The sequence below is a fragment of the Nomascus leucogenys genome, chromosome 17 (assembly GCF_006542625.1).
Source record: "Nomascus leucogenys isolate Asia chromosome 17, Asia_NLE_v1, whole genome shotgun sequence".
Taxonomy (NCBI): Eukaryota; Metazoa; Chordata; class Mammalia; order Primates; family Hylobatidae; genus Nomascus; species Nomascus leucogenys.
In genome coordinates this window covers 74,882,830-74,903,769 of record NC_044397.1, presented here as the reverse complement: position 1 = coordinate 74,903,769, position 20,940 = coordinate 74,882,830, and the positions used below count along the sequence as shown (strand labels likewise).

The window sequence follows — 20,940 nt, the reverse complement described above, 5'->3', positions numbered from 1 at the left end:
GTCTCCGTCTCAAAAAACAAAAACAAAATAAACCTAAAGTCCAAAAAAGTAAAATAATTTGCTCACTACAGATAATTTAGTTTGGTGTTGGGCCTAGATCCTAGGTTTTGTGAGTCAGGTGCAGCGTTCCTGGTACCACAGTATTTGCCCTACCACGGAGGGTCAAGCTGGATTATCCCGAGTTCTTCCAACTCTGCGCTTCCTCCCAGGTTGGTGTTTCATGAGTAAGTCTAATTGAGATCAAGCTGGCTTTTGAGCTTCTGTTTTTTTTAAATCAGTGTGTAACACGAACACCCACCGAAACCAAATGGCTCTGGGCACAGGACACAGCCATTCACGCCCCCTGCCAGGAAAAGCTGCAGCTGACACAGGCTCCTACAGCGTCGGCGGGCCACGTGCGGGAGGAGGGGCCGCCTTCTGGTTGGCGCCCGGTGTCCGTTCCTCCTATCGGCGTAGGCCCCGCGAGGAAGACAAGGGCGCGCCCTGACTGGGAGGGCGGGGCCAGAGACCTGTCCATCACCGAGTCCACGGGTGGCAGCACCTACCACACCGCAGTACCTTGGCGAGGCGGAGCAGGGGCGGGCAGGTCGCGGACGGGGGAGGCGGAGCAAGGCAAACGGGAGCCAATCGGCCTGGCGGCGCGAGGGGGGCGGGGGCGGGGTCACTGCGCGCGACCCAAACACACGGGCCGGGCGCACCCTGCCGCCGCGCCGCTCCGCGGTCTTCCGGCGCGAGGGCTGGGGAACCTCCTCCCCGGCTGGGCACCCCCCACCTTCGCGGCCCAGATCCTCCCGCCAGCCCGGCCCCTCCTTAGTAGGGGGAGCGAGGCGACGGTTGCCGGGAAGCGCGCGCCACCTCTCCCTCCCATTCTTCGTCCTCCCCTCGCGCGCCACCCGTTTTTCCTATTTCTCCGTTAATAACAGCTGGGTGGCTGGGGGAGGAGGGAAGGTGGCCCCGGCGGAGTCTGGGCGGGCGCCTCCCACTCAGCCGCCAGCCGCCGTGGGAGCCGGAGGATGGCGGCGGTAGCAGCGGCCGCCCGAGAGGAGGCGGTGCCGAGGTCGAGGGCGCCGAGCGCGGCGGCAGAGAGCGGTAGCGGCCCGTCGTGGCGCACCAGAACCGAAACCAGCGGCAGCCGCACGGCCACTTGAGCCGCCCCTTCCTGCTGGAGCCAGCGAGGGGTGCCTGCAGCCGGGACCCCTTCCTCTCCGCGTCTCCTCGTCTCCCGCGCCCGCGTCAGGCCGCCGGCCTCGCCCACCGCCCCAAGAAGAGCGCGCCGGGCGCGGACTGCCCCTCTGGACGCCGGGCGGCGGCCCTGACGTGCGGGGGCCTTTCTGGGCCGGCCGCGGCGCCTCGGCCCTGCCCTATAGCTCCCGCGCTCGCTCCCGCCCTCCCGGTTCTCGGGGCGCAGCGCGCGGGCCCGGCCCGGGGCAGGGCGGACATGGGCGCCAAGCAGAGCGGCCCGGCCGCCGCTAACGGCCGCACGCGCGCGTACTCGGGCTCGGATCTACCTTCCAGTAGCAGCGGAGGGGCCAATGGGACCGCGGGCGGCGGCGGGGGCGCTCGGGCCGCCGCCGCGGGGAGGTTCCCGGCTCAGGTGCCCAGCGCGCACCAGCCCAGCGCCTCTGGCGGCGCCACGGCGGCCTCGGCAGCCCCGGCAGCCCCGCGCAGCCGCTCCCTCGGCGGGGCCGTGGGGAGCGTGGCGTCGGGGACCCGCGCGGCGCAGTCCTCCTTCAGCATCCCGAACAGCAGCAGCGGCCCGTACGGCTCGCAAGACTCGGTGCACAGCAGCCCTGAGGACGGCGGCGGCGGCGGCGGCGGCCGGGACCGGCCGGTGGGCGGGAGCCCCGGCGGGCCGCGCCTGGTGATCGGCTCCTTACCAGCTCACCTCTCACCGCACATGTTTGGAGGTACGGACCCCTCTCCACGCGCCCGCGCTCGGTCCTCCCGCGGCTGCACGTGGGCCGTGGCCGCCGGCTATTTTTACCCTTCTCCTTTTCTCCTTCGGCCGGGGCGCCGGGGGCTGCTTCCCGGCCCAGCCCGCGCCGGTCTCCATCCTGGGAAGAAACCCGGCACTTAACACCTGCGGTGCCGCTACCACGTAGACCCGTAGTTTTGTTTTTAAACATCGTGAGCACCCTCACCTCAGCAGCTGCCCAGTAGGGAAAGTCTGTTTTGCAGTGAGATGACTGGAGCAAATGTTTTACAACAAACCGACGAAACAGCCCTTGTGGTTGTGGTTTTTAGTACCAGGAAGTCAGGAGGAGACCCGTTGCTAAATGTAGTTCTATCTGGGGACTCGAGTGGGGAACAGTTTTTAAAGGCCAAAAGTCAAAGCGTCTCAAATGAACACTGAGTTACCATCTTTGGACCGACTTTTAATATAAAGCTATAATCCTGAAATCTGTGTCAGTAGTCCCACTTACTATGTCACTTTAATTGGAAGAATGCGTTAATGAAAAGTTTGTTTTTAAACCTCACTAAACTGCTACTTAAGATCGCAGTTAATGCGAGTCCTGCTTAATTTGGAAAGCATTTAAAAAATGGAAGTTTCTTAAGGAAGTAAAAATTCTGCACATCTGCCTACAAGGTACAGTAATTGGTTAGGTTCTTTTGAAGAGTAGTGTTGATTAGAGTTAAGGAAAAGTCAGTTGTGAAAAATGGACATTTTTAATAGCAAAGTGATGTGCTTTACTATAGAAACAGGAGGAAGTGTGCGTTGTCTTGGGGAAAATGAATTCTACTTCTTCAGTTATGTTTTATGCTGATCTGCTTTATTGCAAAACGCTAATAGTAAATGAATCAAGACCACCTCCCCTCCCCTCCCCGCTTTATGAAAATAAATAGAAGTATAGAAGATATGCATTCCCAGTTCATCGCATTATGTATCTGGTATTAGAAAAATTAGCAACTGAGCACAGATGAGCAGCGAAAACACCATCCGCTATATTTTTGTGCCTCTTTTACGTATATATTTGTAAACGTAGGAACTTTGGAGACTTAGTAAAGTGGAATACGTAGTAATTTATCTGTTCTGATGTTCTGTACTGTCAGCACACACGCCAGCATAAATTAAAAATAGGAATGTCATGTTTCGTTTTTCCCATCTTTTTAGTAACGCTTTGTACATTCAATATGGAACGACGCTTGACTTTTAATTAGCTACCTTGTTTTAAAGTAATGTTTGCTTCTTTAAAATATTCATCCCTCTTAAAATTGGGCCATTTAAAAAAGTCATTTGCTTTTGAGTAAAAGAACTCTACTGATGTCCTTAAAGTGATTTGATCACAACTAACCTAACAGTTGAAGTTGCTGTAGTCCACACTGAAGAATATAAAAGGCAGTTTCTGAGAATTGGTGATTAGTGCGAGAATGAAGGGCAAACTGGTTTTTAATATTTATCTTTTTAAAGTGAAAATTTGCATTTAGCAGTTATCAGAAGATGAATAAAGTTTGCTAAAGAAGGGTGAATAGGAAAAGCCTTGTCAAGTTAATAGTTGATATTTAATATGCTGATTTTTAAAAATTCATTTTCTAAGAGCTGATAATTCCCTTTGAGAAACATTATATTTCTATGGGTTTATTTTGTTAAGTAAATGCATTCCATTCAGAGCAAGGGACAGTTGAGCCCCATGCTATTCCCTGGTAAGTAAAAATACCTAGTTGCTTAAAGTTGGAGATAAAGCATTTATCTTTTTTCTTATCTAAGTTCTAGATTTGTGCACTCACTATAGTTCTCTTAGTGCTGTTGGGGTTGGGTGACTGGGGCCTAGTAGTACAGTGACACTTTCTGAGGAACTTATACCAGCCTTACTCAATCGGCTTTCTGGAGAGAATTGTGCCGTAGTGTGCAATGAATTTTAACTTTTAGCTCCAGTGCATTTAGGAGGGTTTTAGTTATGTATCATTCTTAGAACTATTGAGAAAACAGTCACTGAAATAATTTCCTGTGTTTGGTGATTCAGATGAGGAGCCTCAGTTGAGAATTGCTGGAAAGGGATCAGAGAAATTACCTGTTATTATTATATGACAGGATCAGATGAAAGTGCCACATCCTAAAATCTCTGTTGAGACAGGGAGATGGAATACACTTATGTAAAAACCCATCTTAGTGGCATTGCCTTACTGAGATTTTTACCTATATTTTAGTGGATGGGTTATTAGGAAGACGATAGAAGCATGTTTCTCATCATCTTGAGATTTAGGGAGCTAGATGAAGAATCTTATAATTAAAAAATTAGACTTGACTGTACTTCACATTTACTTAACTTTTTAGTGTCGATTATAACATTATTGTGTTTATTCAGTTACACATTGTATAAATGGTTATATACAAATAACTCCATCTGAAAATTGATAAAAGGATTATTTCAGAATTAGTGGAAAGTTCATATTGTTTTTTGTGAAACTATTGTTTTAATTGCTGTTTATATTATTAACGTCTCTTAATAAGAAAATCTTACTAATAAGATTCAAAATTATTCTCTTGTGAGCTGTCATGTAATTTATAGAAAATGAAAAACAGTCCCCCTCCTTTTATTTTTAACACTTGAGAGTCTAGCAAGTGGAATTGTTAGCAGTTCCCTCATAATGAATTGCCATATTGAACTAGGAAGTTTTCTGTGTTGGTTTTATATTTTGCTGTCTTTTGGACATCTATTTTGGCTATATACACTCTTATTCTCTCTAGAGAACTGGAAGAAAAATGCCTAATCCAGATATTTCGGTTTGTAGAAATTTCCTAGAATTGAGTTGCCAGACATCAGAATGTGATTATATTTATATAGGAGTTTTTAGGTGAAGTAAATCTTGTCCTTGTTACTCTTTTCAGACTGGGGAGTGTTAAAGTGAACAGGCACTTTCTTGACTACTGCTAGTGTTGTCCATCACCTTTGTTTTAAAGCAGGTCTTAAGCGTATTTCCGAATATTTAAAAATCTTGATGGTATCTTATAGAGGGTTTGGCTTTAATTTATGTCTACGTTTTTTTTCCACTATCAAGTAGCTATTGTTCATAAGAGCATAATATGAGTGGTAAAATATCCTTTAATGATGCAGCAAGGATGGGGTAGATGAATTGGGCTATAGAAATATACCAATACCTGGAGATTATTTCCAGAGAAATCGTGTGGACTTCTATAATGTATCCTTGAGTCCGGAAGTGAAAATGTAAAATGACTTAATCTAAGACAACCAGTGGTGCTGGGTTGCTTTTGGCCTCCTGGTTTTCTTGAGCTTTTTTGGGTGTGGCTTGCTCATGAGTATTTCAGTAGTCTGATTGTGATTCAGGTGCCTTGTTACTTGTGAAACATGTTTTCTTATATTGAAGGAGTGTGGGTTATCTCTTAAAACTGAATATGTTGAATAAGACCTGTATTTCTAGGAAGATTTCTCTTAATTTTTAAGGCAGATGTGAAGTTTTATGGTGTTATCTTCATCAATTAACCATTATGGAATCGGTCTCAGTTATCACTTCTTACCAATATCAAGTGCCAAAATGTTTGAATTTGGGATATTGTAATTAATCTATTTCCTCTTCCTGAATGTTATTTTGTATCATTGAAGGCTTTTATGGGGAGTGGCAGAAGAGGAATGTTTGCCTCTTTCTAAGAAAAATGAGCCTTCTAACCACAACCCCTGCCACTCCTGAAGTAATAAGAATTTTGGTGGTTATTGTTTCTCACTTGTAATTTCATACCTTCGTGTTATAAGTTTTGCTGTGTGTAAGTGTGGCCTGTGTCATGGAAGTTTCTGCTTTGGGAATTTTTTGGAACTATTCTTGACTGCAAGGTGGGGAGGATTGGTGAGTTGCACAGGGCATCACCTGATCTGAGAGCAGCGTGACCTAAGAACCTGGTATTTTGACGCTTTGCTGGCTGGTGCAGTGCCGGAGGGAGTAAGAGCCCTGTTGTTGTAAGGTAGTGTCTTACTCCCTCAGGCACATCTCCCGCAAGTCTCTTGCTCTCCTCCAATTTGATTGCTTTGCCTGGTGACCAGTAAGTAAGTTCTTCTGATTGCCAAATATCATTGATTAGATATCAACTTTTAAACTATTTATTATTATTTGGGTTTGTAAGGAGAATTGCTCTAATATTAAACTTATTACATGTACTAGGTATTATGTACAATTGGATATATTGGCAAATGTGTTAAAAGAGAGTGTAGGAACTGCTTTATGTAGCAAATTACTTCCTAAGTTTTACCTTATGTAAATATTCTTAAGAACTGTTACTTGAAATGTTAGTCTGTGTTTTAATTTTGCATGTACATGACATTTATTTGTTAAGAAATTGGAGCAAACGTAGGCCTTTTTGTGAACAAGGGGTTCAGAAATACCTTAGGTTCTGATTTTATTCGTTTTCTAAGCTGCTTATTCACAAATGACTACAAATTTAGTGGTTCTAAGCAACACATTTATTGCCTCGCAATTTCTGTGGCCCAAGAGGCTGGGTACAACTTAGCTGTGTCCTCTGTAAGACTGCAGTCAAAGTGTAGGCCAGGGCTGGGTTGTTAATCTAGAGACTCAACTGGGTAGAGGTCTGCCCCCAGACTTCCTTGGGTTGTTGGCTGGATTTATTTCCTTGTGTCTGTTCGGTTCAGAGCAGCTTGCTTCTTCAAAGTCAGCAAAGGAAGAGAGTCTATCAGAGGTGAACTAGTGCTATGTTCTTACATAATCGTGTACATGTAATCACTTACAACCCATTGCCTTTGCTGTATTTCATTTATCAGAAGCAAGTCATAGGTCCAGTTCACGTCCAGGGGAAGGGAATTATACAAAGGTTAAAATACCAGGAAGTATAGGAATCAAGAATAGTCACATCAGTTCTGTCCGCCACATGGATTATGGATAGACTGACAGCTGAACATGTAACTTTTTTTTAAACTCATTTTAATTTACTTTAAAAAAGTTGTACTAATGCATATGGTAAGTATAGTATTAATAAACATGAACTTAGCCCTTTTTAGGGGCTGGACATTGTAGATACTGAGGGTACAAATGTGGAGCTTCTTTATGCACTGCTCAACTCTCCATTGAATTTGAGAGATGGATATATGTGATCATTACACAGTGCAACAAATTCAGTGATAGAACTGTTAACAAAATGCTTAGTGAAGTATCTTTGTCTAGGCTGGTCAAAAAATGCTTCACAGAGGAGGATGCATTTGAACTGTATTTTGAAGGATTTAGAAGTTTTACTGAGAGAGGGCACTATAGACTAAAGAAAAATCCACAAAAGCTTGGGTTTTGATAGGGCATACTGAAAAGTTAAATATGTCTGGATTGTAGGGTGCGTAGAGGAATGATGAGAACCTGAAGCTAGAAAAATAGAAAGTGGAGCCAGTTGAAGGATTTTATAGTGCTGTAGGTTTGTTTTATCTAATGAAGTTTGAAAGCAGGGGGAGTATCATAATTAGGCCATTGGGCACAATTAACACTCACAGTTTACATGGATGGCGACCTTCTCTAGTGGTGCAGACTCCAGGCTGTATGCAGCAACCCTGATCAGGATTCAGTTCTTAAGGAGGAGAGTGTGATAGCAGGAGAATAAGTTAGGATTCTTTTAAAATGTAACTGATAGAAGGTGCCTACGTTGAAAATATGGCATTGGTGAGGGAGAAGAAAAGTTAGATTTGATTGAGGTTTCTAAGGTAGAACTGATAGAATTGAGAACCTGGGTACATAATAATGTCTTTAACCAGTACTAAAGATGAAAAGAACAAGTTTTAGGAAATGATAATGGGTTCCTTTTAGGCCTGTTAAATTTGAGTGGCTATAGGATTTCCATCTGGATAGAAGTATCCTTTAAGTGGTTGGAAACATGAGTCTCTAATTCAGGATATTACAAAAAACTGAGAAATCAATTTGCAGGTTATAAATGAATCCAGAATGGATAAGATTACTAAGGGATGAATATAGATTGACGAAGGACAAGGATGGAATCCAGAGGAACAAGTGTTTTAAGAGACAGGCAGAGGAAGAGGCCAGCAGTTAGAATTCAACCACAGGGAAAGGAAGTTTTTTAAAACCTTTTTTTTAATTATAAAAATAATACTTGTTCACTAGAGAAAAACTAACATACAGAAAAGCATGTATGAAAATCGCAAATTGCTTGTAATTTTACCACCAGAAATAACCAGAAAAAAGTGTTAATGTCTTTTATTTATGTATTTGTTTTAGACACAAAATTTGGAACATTCATTTTTATATTGTTTTGATTTTAACTTTTCTAATGTTCTAATACAAAGTTTTAAAGCTACACATTTTCCTCCAAGAATTCCTTTACCTGAATCCCACTGATTTTGAAGTGTTCTTGTTAACATTCAGTGAAAAATGTATTTTAATTTCCCATATGATTTCTTCTTGATCCATGGGTTACATATTCTTTGATAAGGTGCTCTTTCCATTTCCACCAGTTTCTAACATCACATTAAAATTTTTTATAACATGATTTTTAATTATTACCCAGTATTCCAGAAATCACTCAAATATTTATTGAGGACCCACTCTTCCGGACACTATTCTGGGGATACAGCAGTGAAGAAATAAGATAAAAATCCCGGCTTTTAGGGGCCTTATTATTCTATTTGGGAGAGATAGTAAACAAACAAGTAAAATACATAGTGTGTTAGGGCATTGAGTGTAATGGAAAAAAATGGAGTGCAAAGGCTGGTAGAGATTATGGGGTGGACGCCTATCTATAGTTGCTATTTTAAATCGGGTTTTAAGGATGACCTCACTGACAAGGTGACAATTCAAGCAGAAAGTGAAGGAGCAAGCCATGAGGATCTCTGGGGGAAAAACATATTCAGGCACAGGGAGCAGTAACTGTAAAGGCCCTGAGGCATGAGTGTACCTGATGCGTAGGTTTACTATAGCTGGAGTGCAGAGGGCTGTAGAAGATGAGAGCATAATGGGGTGGCATGAGGTTGGGACAGAATCATAAACTGCCTCATAACCACTGACCTGTGGTTTCTGGCTTTTGTTTTAAAGAGGGATGGGGAGACACTGGAGTATTTTTGTGCAGAGGATTGACATAATCTGACTTGGGTTTTAAAGGATTACTCTGGCTATTGTGTGAGGTGGCAAGAGTCAGCAAGGAGGCAAAAATCCAGATGAAAGATAACAGTGGCTTGGACTAGGGCGGCAGTGCTGGAGGTGCTAAGCGGTGGCCAGATTCTGGATATCTCGTGTTTTGAAGATAGAGCCACCTGCATTAGATGTGGAGGTATGAGAGAAAATGAAGAGTCTAGGATTTATCTGGTTGTTCCTTATGGTTGAGCATTTAGTTTGGTACAGTTATAATAAAATACTGTTGCCATGAACACCTTGGTAAGCAAATTTTTACAGTTTTTTTTTTTTTTTTTTTTTTTTTTTTGGTGGGGGGCGTTGGAGTCTAGCTCTGTCGCCCAGGCTAGAGTGCAGTAGTGTGATCTTGGCTCACTGCAACCTCTGCCTCCCAGGTTCAAGCGATTCTTGTGCCCTAGCCTCCCAAGTAGCTGTGATTACAGGTGTGCACCACCATGTCTGGCTAATTTTTTTATTTTTAGTAGAGACTGGGTTTCGCCATGTTAGCCAGGCTAGTCTTGAACTCTTGGCCTCAAGTGATTCGCCCACCTCAGCCTCCCAAAGTGCTGGGATTACAGGCGTGAGTGCCTGGCCAGTTCTTAGAAATTTATCAGCAACATGGGATTGCCAGAAACAAAGATACGCTTTTGTTCAAGGCATTTGATCCTTATTGCCAAATTGCTCATTAGAAATGGAAACAGCTTCTAGCAAGGTATAATCTTTAGGACTATGTAAAATTTTTTAACCCATAAAAACTTGTGAGGTTTTTGATATTCATAAGTGCAGATTGATAGATATATTTCGAGTAATGTCACCTATCAGAGTCATTATTTCATTCAGGGCTCTTTTTTTTAGTGACAAAAATATTTAGTGTGTCAGAAAATTATAGATGTATTCAGTCATTTGGATTTCATAAGTTCTGATCATGTGGAATATCCTAATTTTTGCTTGAATTGTGATTAGTCTGTAATAGTTCTTTAATTTACCTATTTATATGTGAGCTGAGGAAAAAAAAAGAAAGAAGCCATATATACATAATGGGTTATTTATTTTTATTTTTATTGTCTTTTTTTTCTTTCCTTTTTGTGGAGAATGGGGTCTCGCTATATTGCCCAGGCAGGATTATGTGTAGTATGTTTCAGAGAGCCAGTGCTCAGTTTGAACAATACATTTTGCTATTTTTGTTGGTTTTTAATTTTTTCTACTGTTACTTCTATTCTGTTCTTTCTCATTTTGTAATTTTGTTCTTTCTCTTAGCTTCTTTTATTTATTTATTTATTGTTTTTTAATGATCAAAGCGTTTAAGGCTGTGTTTACTTCTTGTTACATATAGTCACTTCCCATAGCTTTGGATACTTACCATTTTCATTATCATTGAGTACACATTTTTATTTCTTTTAAAAGTCAGTTCTATTGAGAAATAATCATGTTAACTGCATTTCAATATTTTCTTTTACTTGGAAGTTATTTTAAAGTGTGGCTTTATTGTGGTGGTCCTTACTACTACCCTTTCGTTACTTCTAGTGTTAATTTAGAAATATTGCACCGTGGCTGGGCACTGTGGCTCACGCCTGTAATCCTAGCACTTTGGGAGGCCGAGGTGGGTGGATCATCTGAGGTCAGGAGTTCGAGACCAGCCTGGACCACATGGTGAAACCCCATCTCTACTAAAAATACAAAAATCAGCCAGGCATGGTGGCAGGTGCCTGTAATCCCAGCTTACTAGGGGGTGCTGAGGCAGGAGAGTTGCTTGAACCTGGGAGGCAGAGGTTGCAGTGAGCTGAGATCGTACCACTGTACTACAGCCTGGGTGACAGAGCAAGACTCCATCTCAAAAAAAAAAAAAAAAAAAAAAAAAAAAAAAAAAGTATTGCACCATGGTCAGAGAATCTTGAGTCTTTCAGTTGTAAAGGATAGAAGCATAACTCAAGATAGCATGAAGTGGAAAAACTGTATATTGTTTCAAATTACTGGAAAGGATCCTAGGGTAACTTAGAGAATTGAAGGAACAAATGCAGGACCCAAGGCCCCTGAAGCTGAAATTTAGAGAGAGAGGGAAGAGGAGAGAGAGAGAGAGAGAGAGAGAGAGAGAGAGAGTGTGTGTGTGTGTGTGTGTGTGTGTGTCTGTGTGTCTGGGATTGCAGGTGTCAGCCACTGCCCCCAGGCATTATGGGCCTTCTTTAAGCTGGGGCCTTGAGACTCTCTCTACTTCCAACTACATGTGATCTTTCAGGCCTGAAGGGAGTACCTTTCTCTACCTCCAGCAGAAAGGACTCAGATTAGCTCAGTTTAAGTTCTGCGTCTGTCCATAAATTACAAAAGCAGAGATGAATGCACCTTATGTCCAGGCTGTATTCTGTTATTGTGGGGAAGAGTTTAAGTCTTCAAGTCATGTTTCTTGGGCTGACCTTAAGCAAGTTGCTTAGTTCCTCTGTACCCCCGTTTTCGCATCTCTAGAATCAGGCCAGGTGCAGTGGCTTGCACCTGTAACCCCGGAACTCTGGGAGGCTGAGCGGGGGCGATCTCTTGAGCTCAGGAGTTGGAGGCCAGCCTGGGCAACATGGTGAAACCCTGGTTCTACCAAAAATACAAAAATTAGCCAGGTGTGGTGGTGCATGCCTGTAGTCCCAGCTACTCCAGAGGCTGAAGCAGGAGGATCGCTTGAACCCAGGAGGCTGAGGTTGCAGTGAGCCAGGATTGCATCACTGCACTCCAGCCTGGGCGACGGAATGAGACTCTGTCTCAAAACAAGACAAAAACCTGCTTTTGTAGTATTGTGAGGGTTACAGTAGTCCACATACTTCATACCTTTATACTTTTAACTATTGAACGAACCTCTTCAATGAATGAAAAAATTAAAGCATCCAAGATTTATGCCCCACTTCCAGTCTCACCCTCCTCAGAATGACCATGTGCTTTACTCTGATACCATATTCCTTTCTCTTCCCAACTGCTCAGACTTTGCAAAAACAATCCAGTTTTCATTATTTTTGTAATGTGTGTTCCTTATATTTACAGAATTCTCCCCTGAACATTTGAATTTTTTTCAGCACATTTACTGTGCCAAACACATGGTAAAAACTTTGTAAATATTGAATGTTTCCCAAAATGTATTTGATAACTACATTATTATGTTTTAAGGTAAGATTATTATCAGAATTATTGCTGTGTTTAAATTATCTATAAAAATGTATTGCTCTAGAAAGAAGTGGTAGGCTGTGTTTTTATTTGTATAATGTAAATATAGGTAAATTAATTTTTGAACCAAATAGGTATAATATAGATTATACAAATGGAGGCAGTTATAAAATTGCCTTAGAAGTAAAATTACACTGTGCTTATAGCTCTTTTATAATCATTTGAATGTGTTACAAAGTGTTATCAATGTGAGTGTGTTTTGTGGGTGGTTGGAGATGGTTGGAAGGATGGTTGATAAGGTAGGTCAGTATTTTCATTAAGTGTGTGCTGCTGCTTCAAGGCAGAGGCTGAAAAACTTAGATTTTTTTAGTTACATGATTTACTGCATCTCAGGCAACCTAGATGACACGGCATTTACTAAAGCAATTCACTGCTTTGCTGGTGCTTCAGCACCCTTCAGTCTGAGAGCCCTGAAGTCTTGATTTGTAATTCTCCAGATTTCCTGTCCATCATAGCACTTCTTCAAAAACAGCGTATCTGGTCACCTTGAAATGTCAGTTCCCTAATAATTTCTTTTGTCCACTCTTCCTACCACTCTACCATACACAGAGTTCTTTGGAGGATTGCCATTAGTTTCTTTAAAACAAAATAACTAAAATTAAGAATATTTAATATTGGCCACTTTAAGTGTCTTTATAAATATTGAACTGATACAGTTACTTTCATATAGTAATTTATGTGTTAGGAAAGTTACTTCATAAGCACTATCTCTTTTGAGTCTATGTCGTAAGAAGTCGGTGGTAGAGTAGATGATTTCCTTAGCTATTATCTGGAGATGAGACTTAGATCAACCACTTGTAGTATTTTAAGTGTGAGTTATTCTGTATTTTAGTTGTGAAATGTACAGAATCTAATTAACTTTTAATAGTTCAGAGTCCTTTTCACACTTGGCTGCTTTTCTTTTCCTGTACAATTTTGTATTTTCTCTTTTGTCTTTTAAAAATTTGTTAGTTTAAAAATTGTTTCGTTTTACAACCCTTCCTCATTTGTATAAATCTCCTCTCAGATTATTCATATAATGAGTATTGCCCGAATTTCATTTTCTTGTTAAAGCCTCTTTTGAGACCCTCTGACCTACCCTGTTCTGAATTGATTATCCTATGAGATCCCTCTTTGTTCATCATCATCTTGGAAATTGCATTTGCCTGCCTCTCTCTTACGTTCAGTTTCCTGGTTCCTTGAATTTATGTGTCTTCTTTCTTGATGTTCTCCATTGTTTTTAGTTGATACAATCTCGTAGTTCCTACTGAGAAAGAATATGTGTAAGGTAAAAATTTTTTGAGGCTTCCATTCCTGAAAATATTTTATTTCTGCCCTCATTTTTGATTAGTACTTTGACTTGATATAGAATTCTAGGTTGAAGTTATTTTCCCTGAGAATTTAAAATGTGTTGCCTTGTTGCCTTCTGGCTTCTAGTGTTGCTGTTGAGCACATAGATGTCATTATGGTTTTTGACCCTTTGTATGAAAATTTCATTATTACGTGCCTTGGGAGGGAACTGTTTTCATTCATTGTGCAACATATTTGGTAGGCTCTTTGAGTCTGCTGCTGTGATTTTTTTTTTTTTTTTTTGCTATTTTTTTCTTTGATGATTTAGATGTCGTACATCTGGAGTAATCCTTTGCTTTTTCTTTTTTCTTTTTTTTTTTTAATGTCTTTGCTTTTTGTTCTTTTTTTCTTTTGAGGGATTTATTTATTTATTTAAAGACAAGGTCTTGAGGCTCTGTCACCTAGGTTGGAGTGTAGTCATGTGATCCTAGCTCACTGCAGCCTTGAGCTCCTGGGCTCAAGTGATCCTCCTGCCTCACCCTCTTGAGTAGTTGGGACTACAGGTGCATGCCACCATGCGCAGATAGGGACTTTTAAAAATGTGATCTTGTAACTCTTTTGTCAATTTTTGTTTCTGTAATTTTAATTTTTAACTTAATTTTTAATGTTTTTAAAATTTCTGAGGTCTTTAAAAAATAGTGTTTTTTCATATATTCCATTTTTGTTTTGTGGGTACAATATCTTTTTCTAAGAATATTACTGATCTATATTTACATGTGCATCTGTTTGTGTATATGTGTATTTACGTATGTGTATGTATGTATATGTATGTGTATGCTTTGTTCCCTTTCCTGATTACTCAGTTTCTTCCCACTTGCTTTTTCTGTTTGTTTGGCTTCATTCTTTTCTTAGATATTTTCTTTAAATGTTTGGTGATCTTTGGCTAACTCCTGATACTTTTAAAGTGGGGGGCACTAGAAAGCAAATTGGAAGCTCTCTGTGCATGTAGTGTCCTCTATCTGGGCCATTTTCTTAGGAATATTACTGTCTTTTTTTCTTGGGCTGGTCATATTTTCCAGAAATGACTTTTCTTGCCTGGAAGACACAATCGTTTATGCTAGTGATCTAGGAGCAGAGTGAGAAGAAGATTGAGAGTCTTACTACTCAAAATGATACTTTCCTTTAATCTCCATATTTAGTATCAATACAGGACCTCTGCCTTCAGCTATTCCTGTTGTCTGCAAGTGTAGAAACTTTTCCCTCTCCAAATAACAAACTTCTAGTATAGTGCCAGGGTTGGGGTTGCTTAGCTGCTGCAAGTCAGGGAGGACAACTGGGAGATCTCACAGCTCCTTACACAGACTGGCGATGAATCTTTCTCTTTTAGGCCTGCCTTCACCCCTGCTTCCAGAGATATCTTGTGCTTGCCAATTCTTGTGCCTGCTGTAAATCAGTTTGCTTCTCTGCTTTCCTAGTTCTGCAGTGAAAATTATTATTCATTAATTTTCTTTCCAGAGTCTAAAGGTACTGCTTTTTATTTCATCTTCTTGATTTTTTATAGGTGTATTCCCTTTAAAAATTACATTTTTATCATTTTAGTAGGATGTTTGGACTGAGCAGAAACTAATGAATGTGTACAACTAGTTATCTTTACTTAGAAGTTTTCTTTTTTTAATTGCAGCAGAAATAAGAATTCACTCCTGTAAAAATTTAGATGCTGCCCCTGGGCGTGGTGTCTCACACCTGTAATCCCAGCACTTTGGGAGTCCGAGGCGGGTGGATCACCTGAGGTCAGGAGTTTGAAACCAGCCAGACTAACATGGTGAAACCTTGTCTCTACAAAAATTAGCCGAGCGTAGTGACGCATGTCTGTAATCCCAGCGACTTGGGAGGCTGAGGCAGGAGAATTGCTTGAACTCGGGAGGCGGAGGTTGCAGTGAGCTGAAATCGTGCCATGGCACTCCAGCCTGGGCAACAAGAGCGGAACTATGTCCAAAAAAAAAAAAAATCAGATGATGCCAAAAAAGTGAAAGTCACTTTCAGTCCTCTAGTATGAACGTGTTCAATTAGTCGTCTTTAACTGGAAGTTCTCTTTTTTTAATTGCAAAAGAAATAGGAATCAACCCCCAAAAAATCAGATAAGATAAAATGACAGTCACTTCCAGTCTTCGTTTGCTGATCCCATTGTCTTCCCTGATGTAACTGTTATTTTTTTATATGTATACTTCCGTTTTAACTCATTTACATAATTTTAAGTACATAGAAAAAAGTAGTTTCATTTTGTATGTGATTTTGTGATGGAGGCTGTTATTGGCAAGAATGTGGTCATACTGTGTTCTTCTGAAACCTGCTTGTTTTTTTTTTTTTTTTTTTTTTTTTTTTTTGAGACAGAGTCTCGCCCTGTTGCCCAGGCTGGAGTGCAGTGGCATGATCTCTGCTCACTGCAAGCTCTGCCTCCCAAGTTCATGCCATTCTCCTGCCTCAGCCTCCCAAGTAGCTGGGACTACAGGCGCTCGCCACCACGCCTGGCTAATTTTTTTTTTTTTTAATTTTTAGTAGAGACGGGGTTTCACTGTGTTAGCCAGGATGGTCTTGGTCTCCTGACCTTGTGATCCGCCCGCCTCGGCCTCCCAAAGTGCGGGGATTACAGACGTGAGCCATGCCGGCTGTAAAGCCTGCTTTTTCTCCATAACTTGTATTTAGAGGAGTTTTTCATGGGAGAACGTATGAATACAACTTTTTTTGAGATGGAGTCTTGCTCTCTCGCCAGGCTGGAGTGCAGTGGCACAGTCTTGGCTCACTGCAACCTCTGTCTCCTGGGTTCAAGCAATTCTTTTGCCTCAGCCTCCTGAGTAGCTGGGATACCAGGCACATGCCACCACGCCTGGCTAATTTTTGTATTTTTAGTAGAGACGGGGTTTCACCATGTTGGCCAGGATGGTCTCGGTCTCTTGACCTCGTGATCCACCCGCCTCGGCCTCCCAAAGTGCTGGGATTATAGGCGTGAGCCACCATGCCCGGCACAACTCTTCTTTTTAAGTGCTGTGTACTTGCTGTTCAGTAGTACATATGCACCATGGTTTACTTAACCGTTCTTCTATTAGTAAATATTTAGAATGTTTATAAATTTTTACTTTTCCAGTGTTATTGTAAACATCTTTATGAATAAGTCTTTGTACATAATGTATGATTTTTTTCTTCTAGGATGGTTACTATTCTGATACCAACAAGTATATTGCAGTATAATTCTGGCAGTAATTACCTGAAGTTAGTGTCAATTGCCACAGATGCCTTTGGGAAGGACACTATCCCAATAAGACTGCTTTCACTTCAAGTGCCAGCCACACCTCAGAGGTCTCCAGGGCACCTGCATTTCTGCCCACCAGACTACAAAATTTGGGGAATTCTATGACGCCTCAGGTTTGATAGTTGACTAGTACAACTCACAGAACTTAGGAAAACATGATACTTACAATTCTTGTTATTTAGTTTTATTATAAAAGATATATAAAAGATATAGATATAGATAGCCAAGTAAGAGACACACAGTACCAAGTACAGGAGGATCCTGAATGCAGAGCTTTCCTTTGCTCTCCTTGTGGAATAAAGTTGTGGATCCCTCCTGGCACATCTGTGTGTTCATGAACCAGGAAACCTCTCCAAGCCTAGGTGTCCAGACTTATTTGGATTTTATTATGAAGGCATGATTGACTGAAAATTCGTGAATTGATGGAACTCAATCTCTAGCCTACTTCTCCCCAGGGATAGGGCTGACTCATAGTCCCTGCCCTCTAATCACATGGTTGGTCTTTCTGGTGACTAGCTCCCATTCTGAATTGTCTGTTTAAAGTCAGGTGTGGCCCAAGGATTTCATGAGTAACAAAGACACTCCATCACTTGGAAAATTTCAAGAATTTTTGAAGTTCTGTGCCAGGAACCAGACAAATTCTTTATTATACAGCAGATAACTAGAAGTAGAATTTTCTGATTGAGTGGTAGGCACACTTCAATTTTTAATGAATATTAAAAACTCCCCTTTACAAATGCATACTAATTTATTCTGTACCAGCAGTATAATTTCCTGTAACTTTTCTGTTATTAGATGGTATTCTATTCTTTTCCTCTATTTTGCTTGATGAAAAATTTGATTTATTAGATATATTTCCCAGTTGCTAGTGAAAATGAGCATTTTCCCATGTGTTTATTGTTAACTGCATGTTTCTTTTTTCAATTGCTGATTCATTGGGTTTGCCCATTTCTCTATTGGGTTATTCATCTATTTATATTAATTTGTAGTTTGTTATATATGTATTAGCCCCTTTATTGTTGCTGTGAAGAAATACCTGAGGCTGGGTGATTTATGAAGAAAAGAGCTTTGTTTGGCCTATGGTTCTGCAGGCTGTGCAAGAAGCATGACACTAGCATCTGCTTCTGGAGAGGGCATCAGGCTGCTTTCATTCATGGTGGAAGGTGAAGAGGAGCTGGCATGTGCGGATCAGATGGTGAGAGAGGGAGCAAGAGAGAAAGAAGAAGGAGTGCTAGACTCTTTTCAACAATTAGTTCTTGCAGGAACTAAGAGTAAGAACTCACTCCTGAGAGAATGGCACGAAGCCATTCATGAGGGATCTGTCCCCACACCCAGACACCTCCCATTAGGCCCCACCTCCAACATTGGGGATTAGGTTTCAACATGAGACTGGGGGTGGGCCAAGGGGCACCAGAAAAACCGTATCCACACCATAGCATTATATTATACATATTAGTCTTTTGTGTTTATATGTTTTAAATATTTCCTCCCGTGCCATTTGTTTCTAAAATTAAGTTTTTACAAATTAGATTTTTATTGTGTTAATTCTAATAGTAGAAGGCTATGAATTTAAATTAAAATGGTATTTATAAGTTTGTTGCTTCCTATGAACGAAGAAAGGGCCTTTATTGCCAAGGTATTTTGTGATTTTAGCTAGCTTAGATATGTTGGATTGAATTCCATAGAAATCTAAATTACATAGATTCCTGTCTGCCTCCTTACTTTTTGGAACATTTGAACTCCTTAAGAGTTGGAAAGAAGAAGAGAAAGAATATTTATTGTGGCAGTATGATGGGAGAAGTCTAAAGGTTGTAACTAACTTTAAAATTTCTGTGGATGTTATTTATCCAGATCATCCCTCTTTGTTTTATTAAAGGTGATTTAGAATTGGCCATACTCCAAGTGACATAATTCTATAAATATCAAATTCTCTATTATAATTTGTTGTATATAATATTTGCATACCTTTTACTTTTAGAAGTTTTTCAAATTGCTATGTGATGTATTCTGTGCTTTGTTCTGTATGGAATATAGAAGTATGTAATAGAAGACTTAATTCTTACATTCAAAATTTTATTACCAATTTCTAAGAGATTTTCTAGAGATTAAAATGCTGGTTTTTTGGTCATAAAACTTTCAGAAATACTTATTAGAAATAGCTTCAGTAAATATTAATGAAGCTTTGTTTCTAGAACTCTTCATTGTATATGGTATTTGAATGTATTTTAATATGCCAGCATGAATGTTATTTTGCTCATATTGATCTTGTATAATAATATTACTTGTTCACATCTGTAGATACTTTATAGCTTACAAAAGCATATTGATACCCTCTGATTAAATTCTTCAGGTAACACTTTGCAAAAGGCAGAGAACATAATTTCCACACTTTATAAATGAGAAAACTGAGTCTCTGAGATATATAGAAATTTGACTTTTAAGTAGTATAACTCATAATAACTCTGAATCTGTCCAGTGCTTTTTTTCATTTCACCATGAGTGTAGTTTCCGACTGATGCTGTAACAAATTACTGTAAACACGGTGGTTTAAAACCACACAAACTTGTTACCTTTCAGTTCTTGAGGTCAGAAGTCTGAAATCAGTCTCACAGGACAAAAATCAAGGTGTTGGTAGGCTGCTTCTGGAGACCCTAGGGGAGAGCCTGTTTTCTTGCATTTTCCAGCTTCTAGAGGCCACCCACATGTCTTGGCTTCCAACCCCTTTCTCCATCTTCAGAGCCAGCAACATTGAGCCAACTCTTAGCACACTGCCATCTCTGGTTTTGACTCTTTTGCCAGACTCTTCCATGTTTTAAGGACCCTTGTGATTACGTTGGGCCTACTCAGATAATCTAGGATAATCTCCCTATTTTAAGATCAGTAGATTTAGCAACTTTAATTCTACCTGCATCCTTAATTCCCGTTTGCCGTGTAACCTAACATGGTTCCAGGGATTAGAGTATAGACACTTTTGGGAGGCTATTCTGCCTACCACACTGTGATAACTCTTGTGTATCCTTACTGTATAAGAAAAATTGCAGTGTTTTTTATTACATAGTGAGTTATCAGAAGAGAAAGAAAAATGGTTGAGATTAAACTGTAAAGAAAAGATAATTTGAGTAAACTTTAGTGTGCCATTAGCTGTTACACCTGAAAGAAAGTTATGAGCTCTTTCTCTAAAAGAGGGTTAAATGACTTTCTGTGAAACACAATATAAATGAATGGACTTGCTGAATTGGAAAAAAAGGAAAACAAAAGAAAAAACTGCAGTGATCATCTATCTGGTTTAGTTCCTAACTTGAATAATTCAAAGCAGAGTTGTCTTTTATTTATATTAAGCAAAATGTTAAAATTTTGTCTAAGTTATAGAAAGAAGTTTTTAGGTTATAGTGAGAAGATCCCCGAGGAGTCAATGAGTAAACTTCAGGTGGTCCATGAAGCTTTTGAAATTGTATATAAAGTTTTATGTTTTATGATCATTTTTTCTAGAGGAATAATTTATAGTTTTCATTAGATTCTCAAGGGGGATTCTATCACCCCCAAATTAATTACAAAACATTGATCAGAGTTTTTTTTCATGTCTAATTGAAGTTCTTATTTTTGGGGGTACAGCTCTGTGATGTTTTTGTGCGGATTTTTAATTCTTGAAAATTCGTGTAATAAAATATTAAGCTTTTGCTATGTACTAGGTGATAATGATAGTGGATGTAATATTCATGGAACCCTAGCTTCGTGGAGCTTGGTGATTGTCACATTCTTCTTGCAATCCTTTTTTAACTGTTTTGATAATTTTTTTCTTGAATAATTTTTTTTTCTTGAGCTTTAATTTTATCATCACTGGTTGCTGACCTCTTAGTGGGAAGGAAGCAGCTATTTTTTTCCTTTTCTAAATTGAGGATTAATTTGCATACAGTGGAATGCACACATCTTTATTTTACTGTAAGTTCTGGGATATATGTGCAGAACATGCAGGTTTGTTACATAGGCAAACATGTGCCATGGTGGTTTGCTGCACCTATCGACCTGTCATCTAGGTTTTAAGCCCCACATGCATGAGGTATTTGTCCTAATGCTCTCCCTCCCCTTTCCCTTCAGCCCCCGAC

The 20,940-nt window shown here is 40.5% G+C and overlaps 1 protein-coding gene and 1 long non-coding RNA gene across 3 annotated transcripts in view; one reads left to right on the top strand and one right to left on the bottom strand.

The window, feature by feature from the left end:
- The window catches only part of LOC115830885, a 38,948-nt gene extending 36,781 nt beyond the window's left edge, over nt 1-2,167 (bottom strand). Inside the window, exon 1 of the long non-coding RNA XR_004026416.1 lies at nt 2,142-2,167. This is a non-coding gene — a long non-coding RNA (uncharacterized LOC115830885). The remainder of the gene's footprint in view (nt 1-2,141) is intronic.
- ZNRF2 (zinc and ring finger 2) overlaps nt 39-20,940 on the top strand; it is a 95,025-nt gene continuing 74,123 nt past the window's right edge. Inside the window, exon 1 of one of the 2 annotated variants that reach the window (XM_003270479.4) lies at nt 39-1,907. In XM_003270479.4, coding sequence (XP_003270527.2) covers nt 1,439-1,907 — 469 coding nt within the window. In that variant the 5' untranslated portion in view covers nt 39-1,438. The remainder of the gene's footprint in view (nt 1,908-20,940) is intronic. The other variant, XM_030796224.1, reaches the window with a different exon arrangement.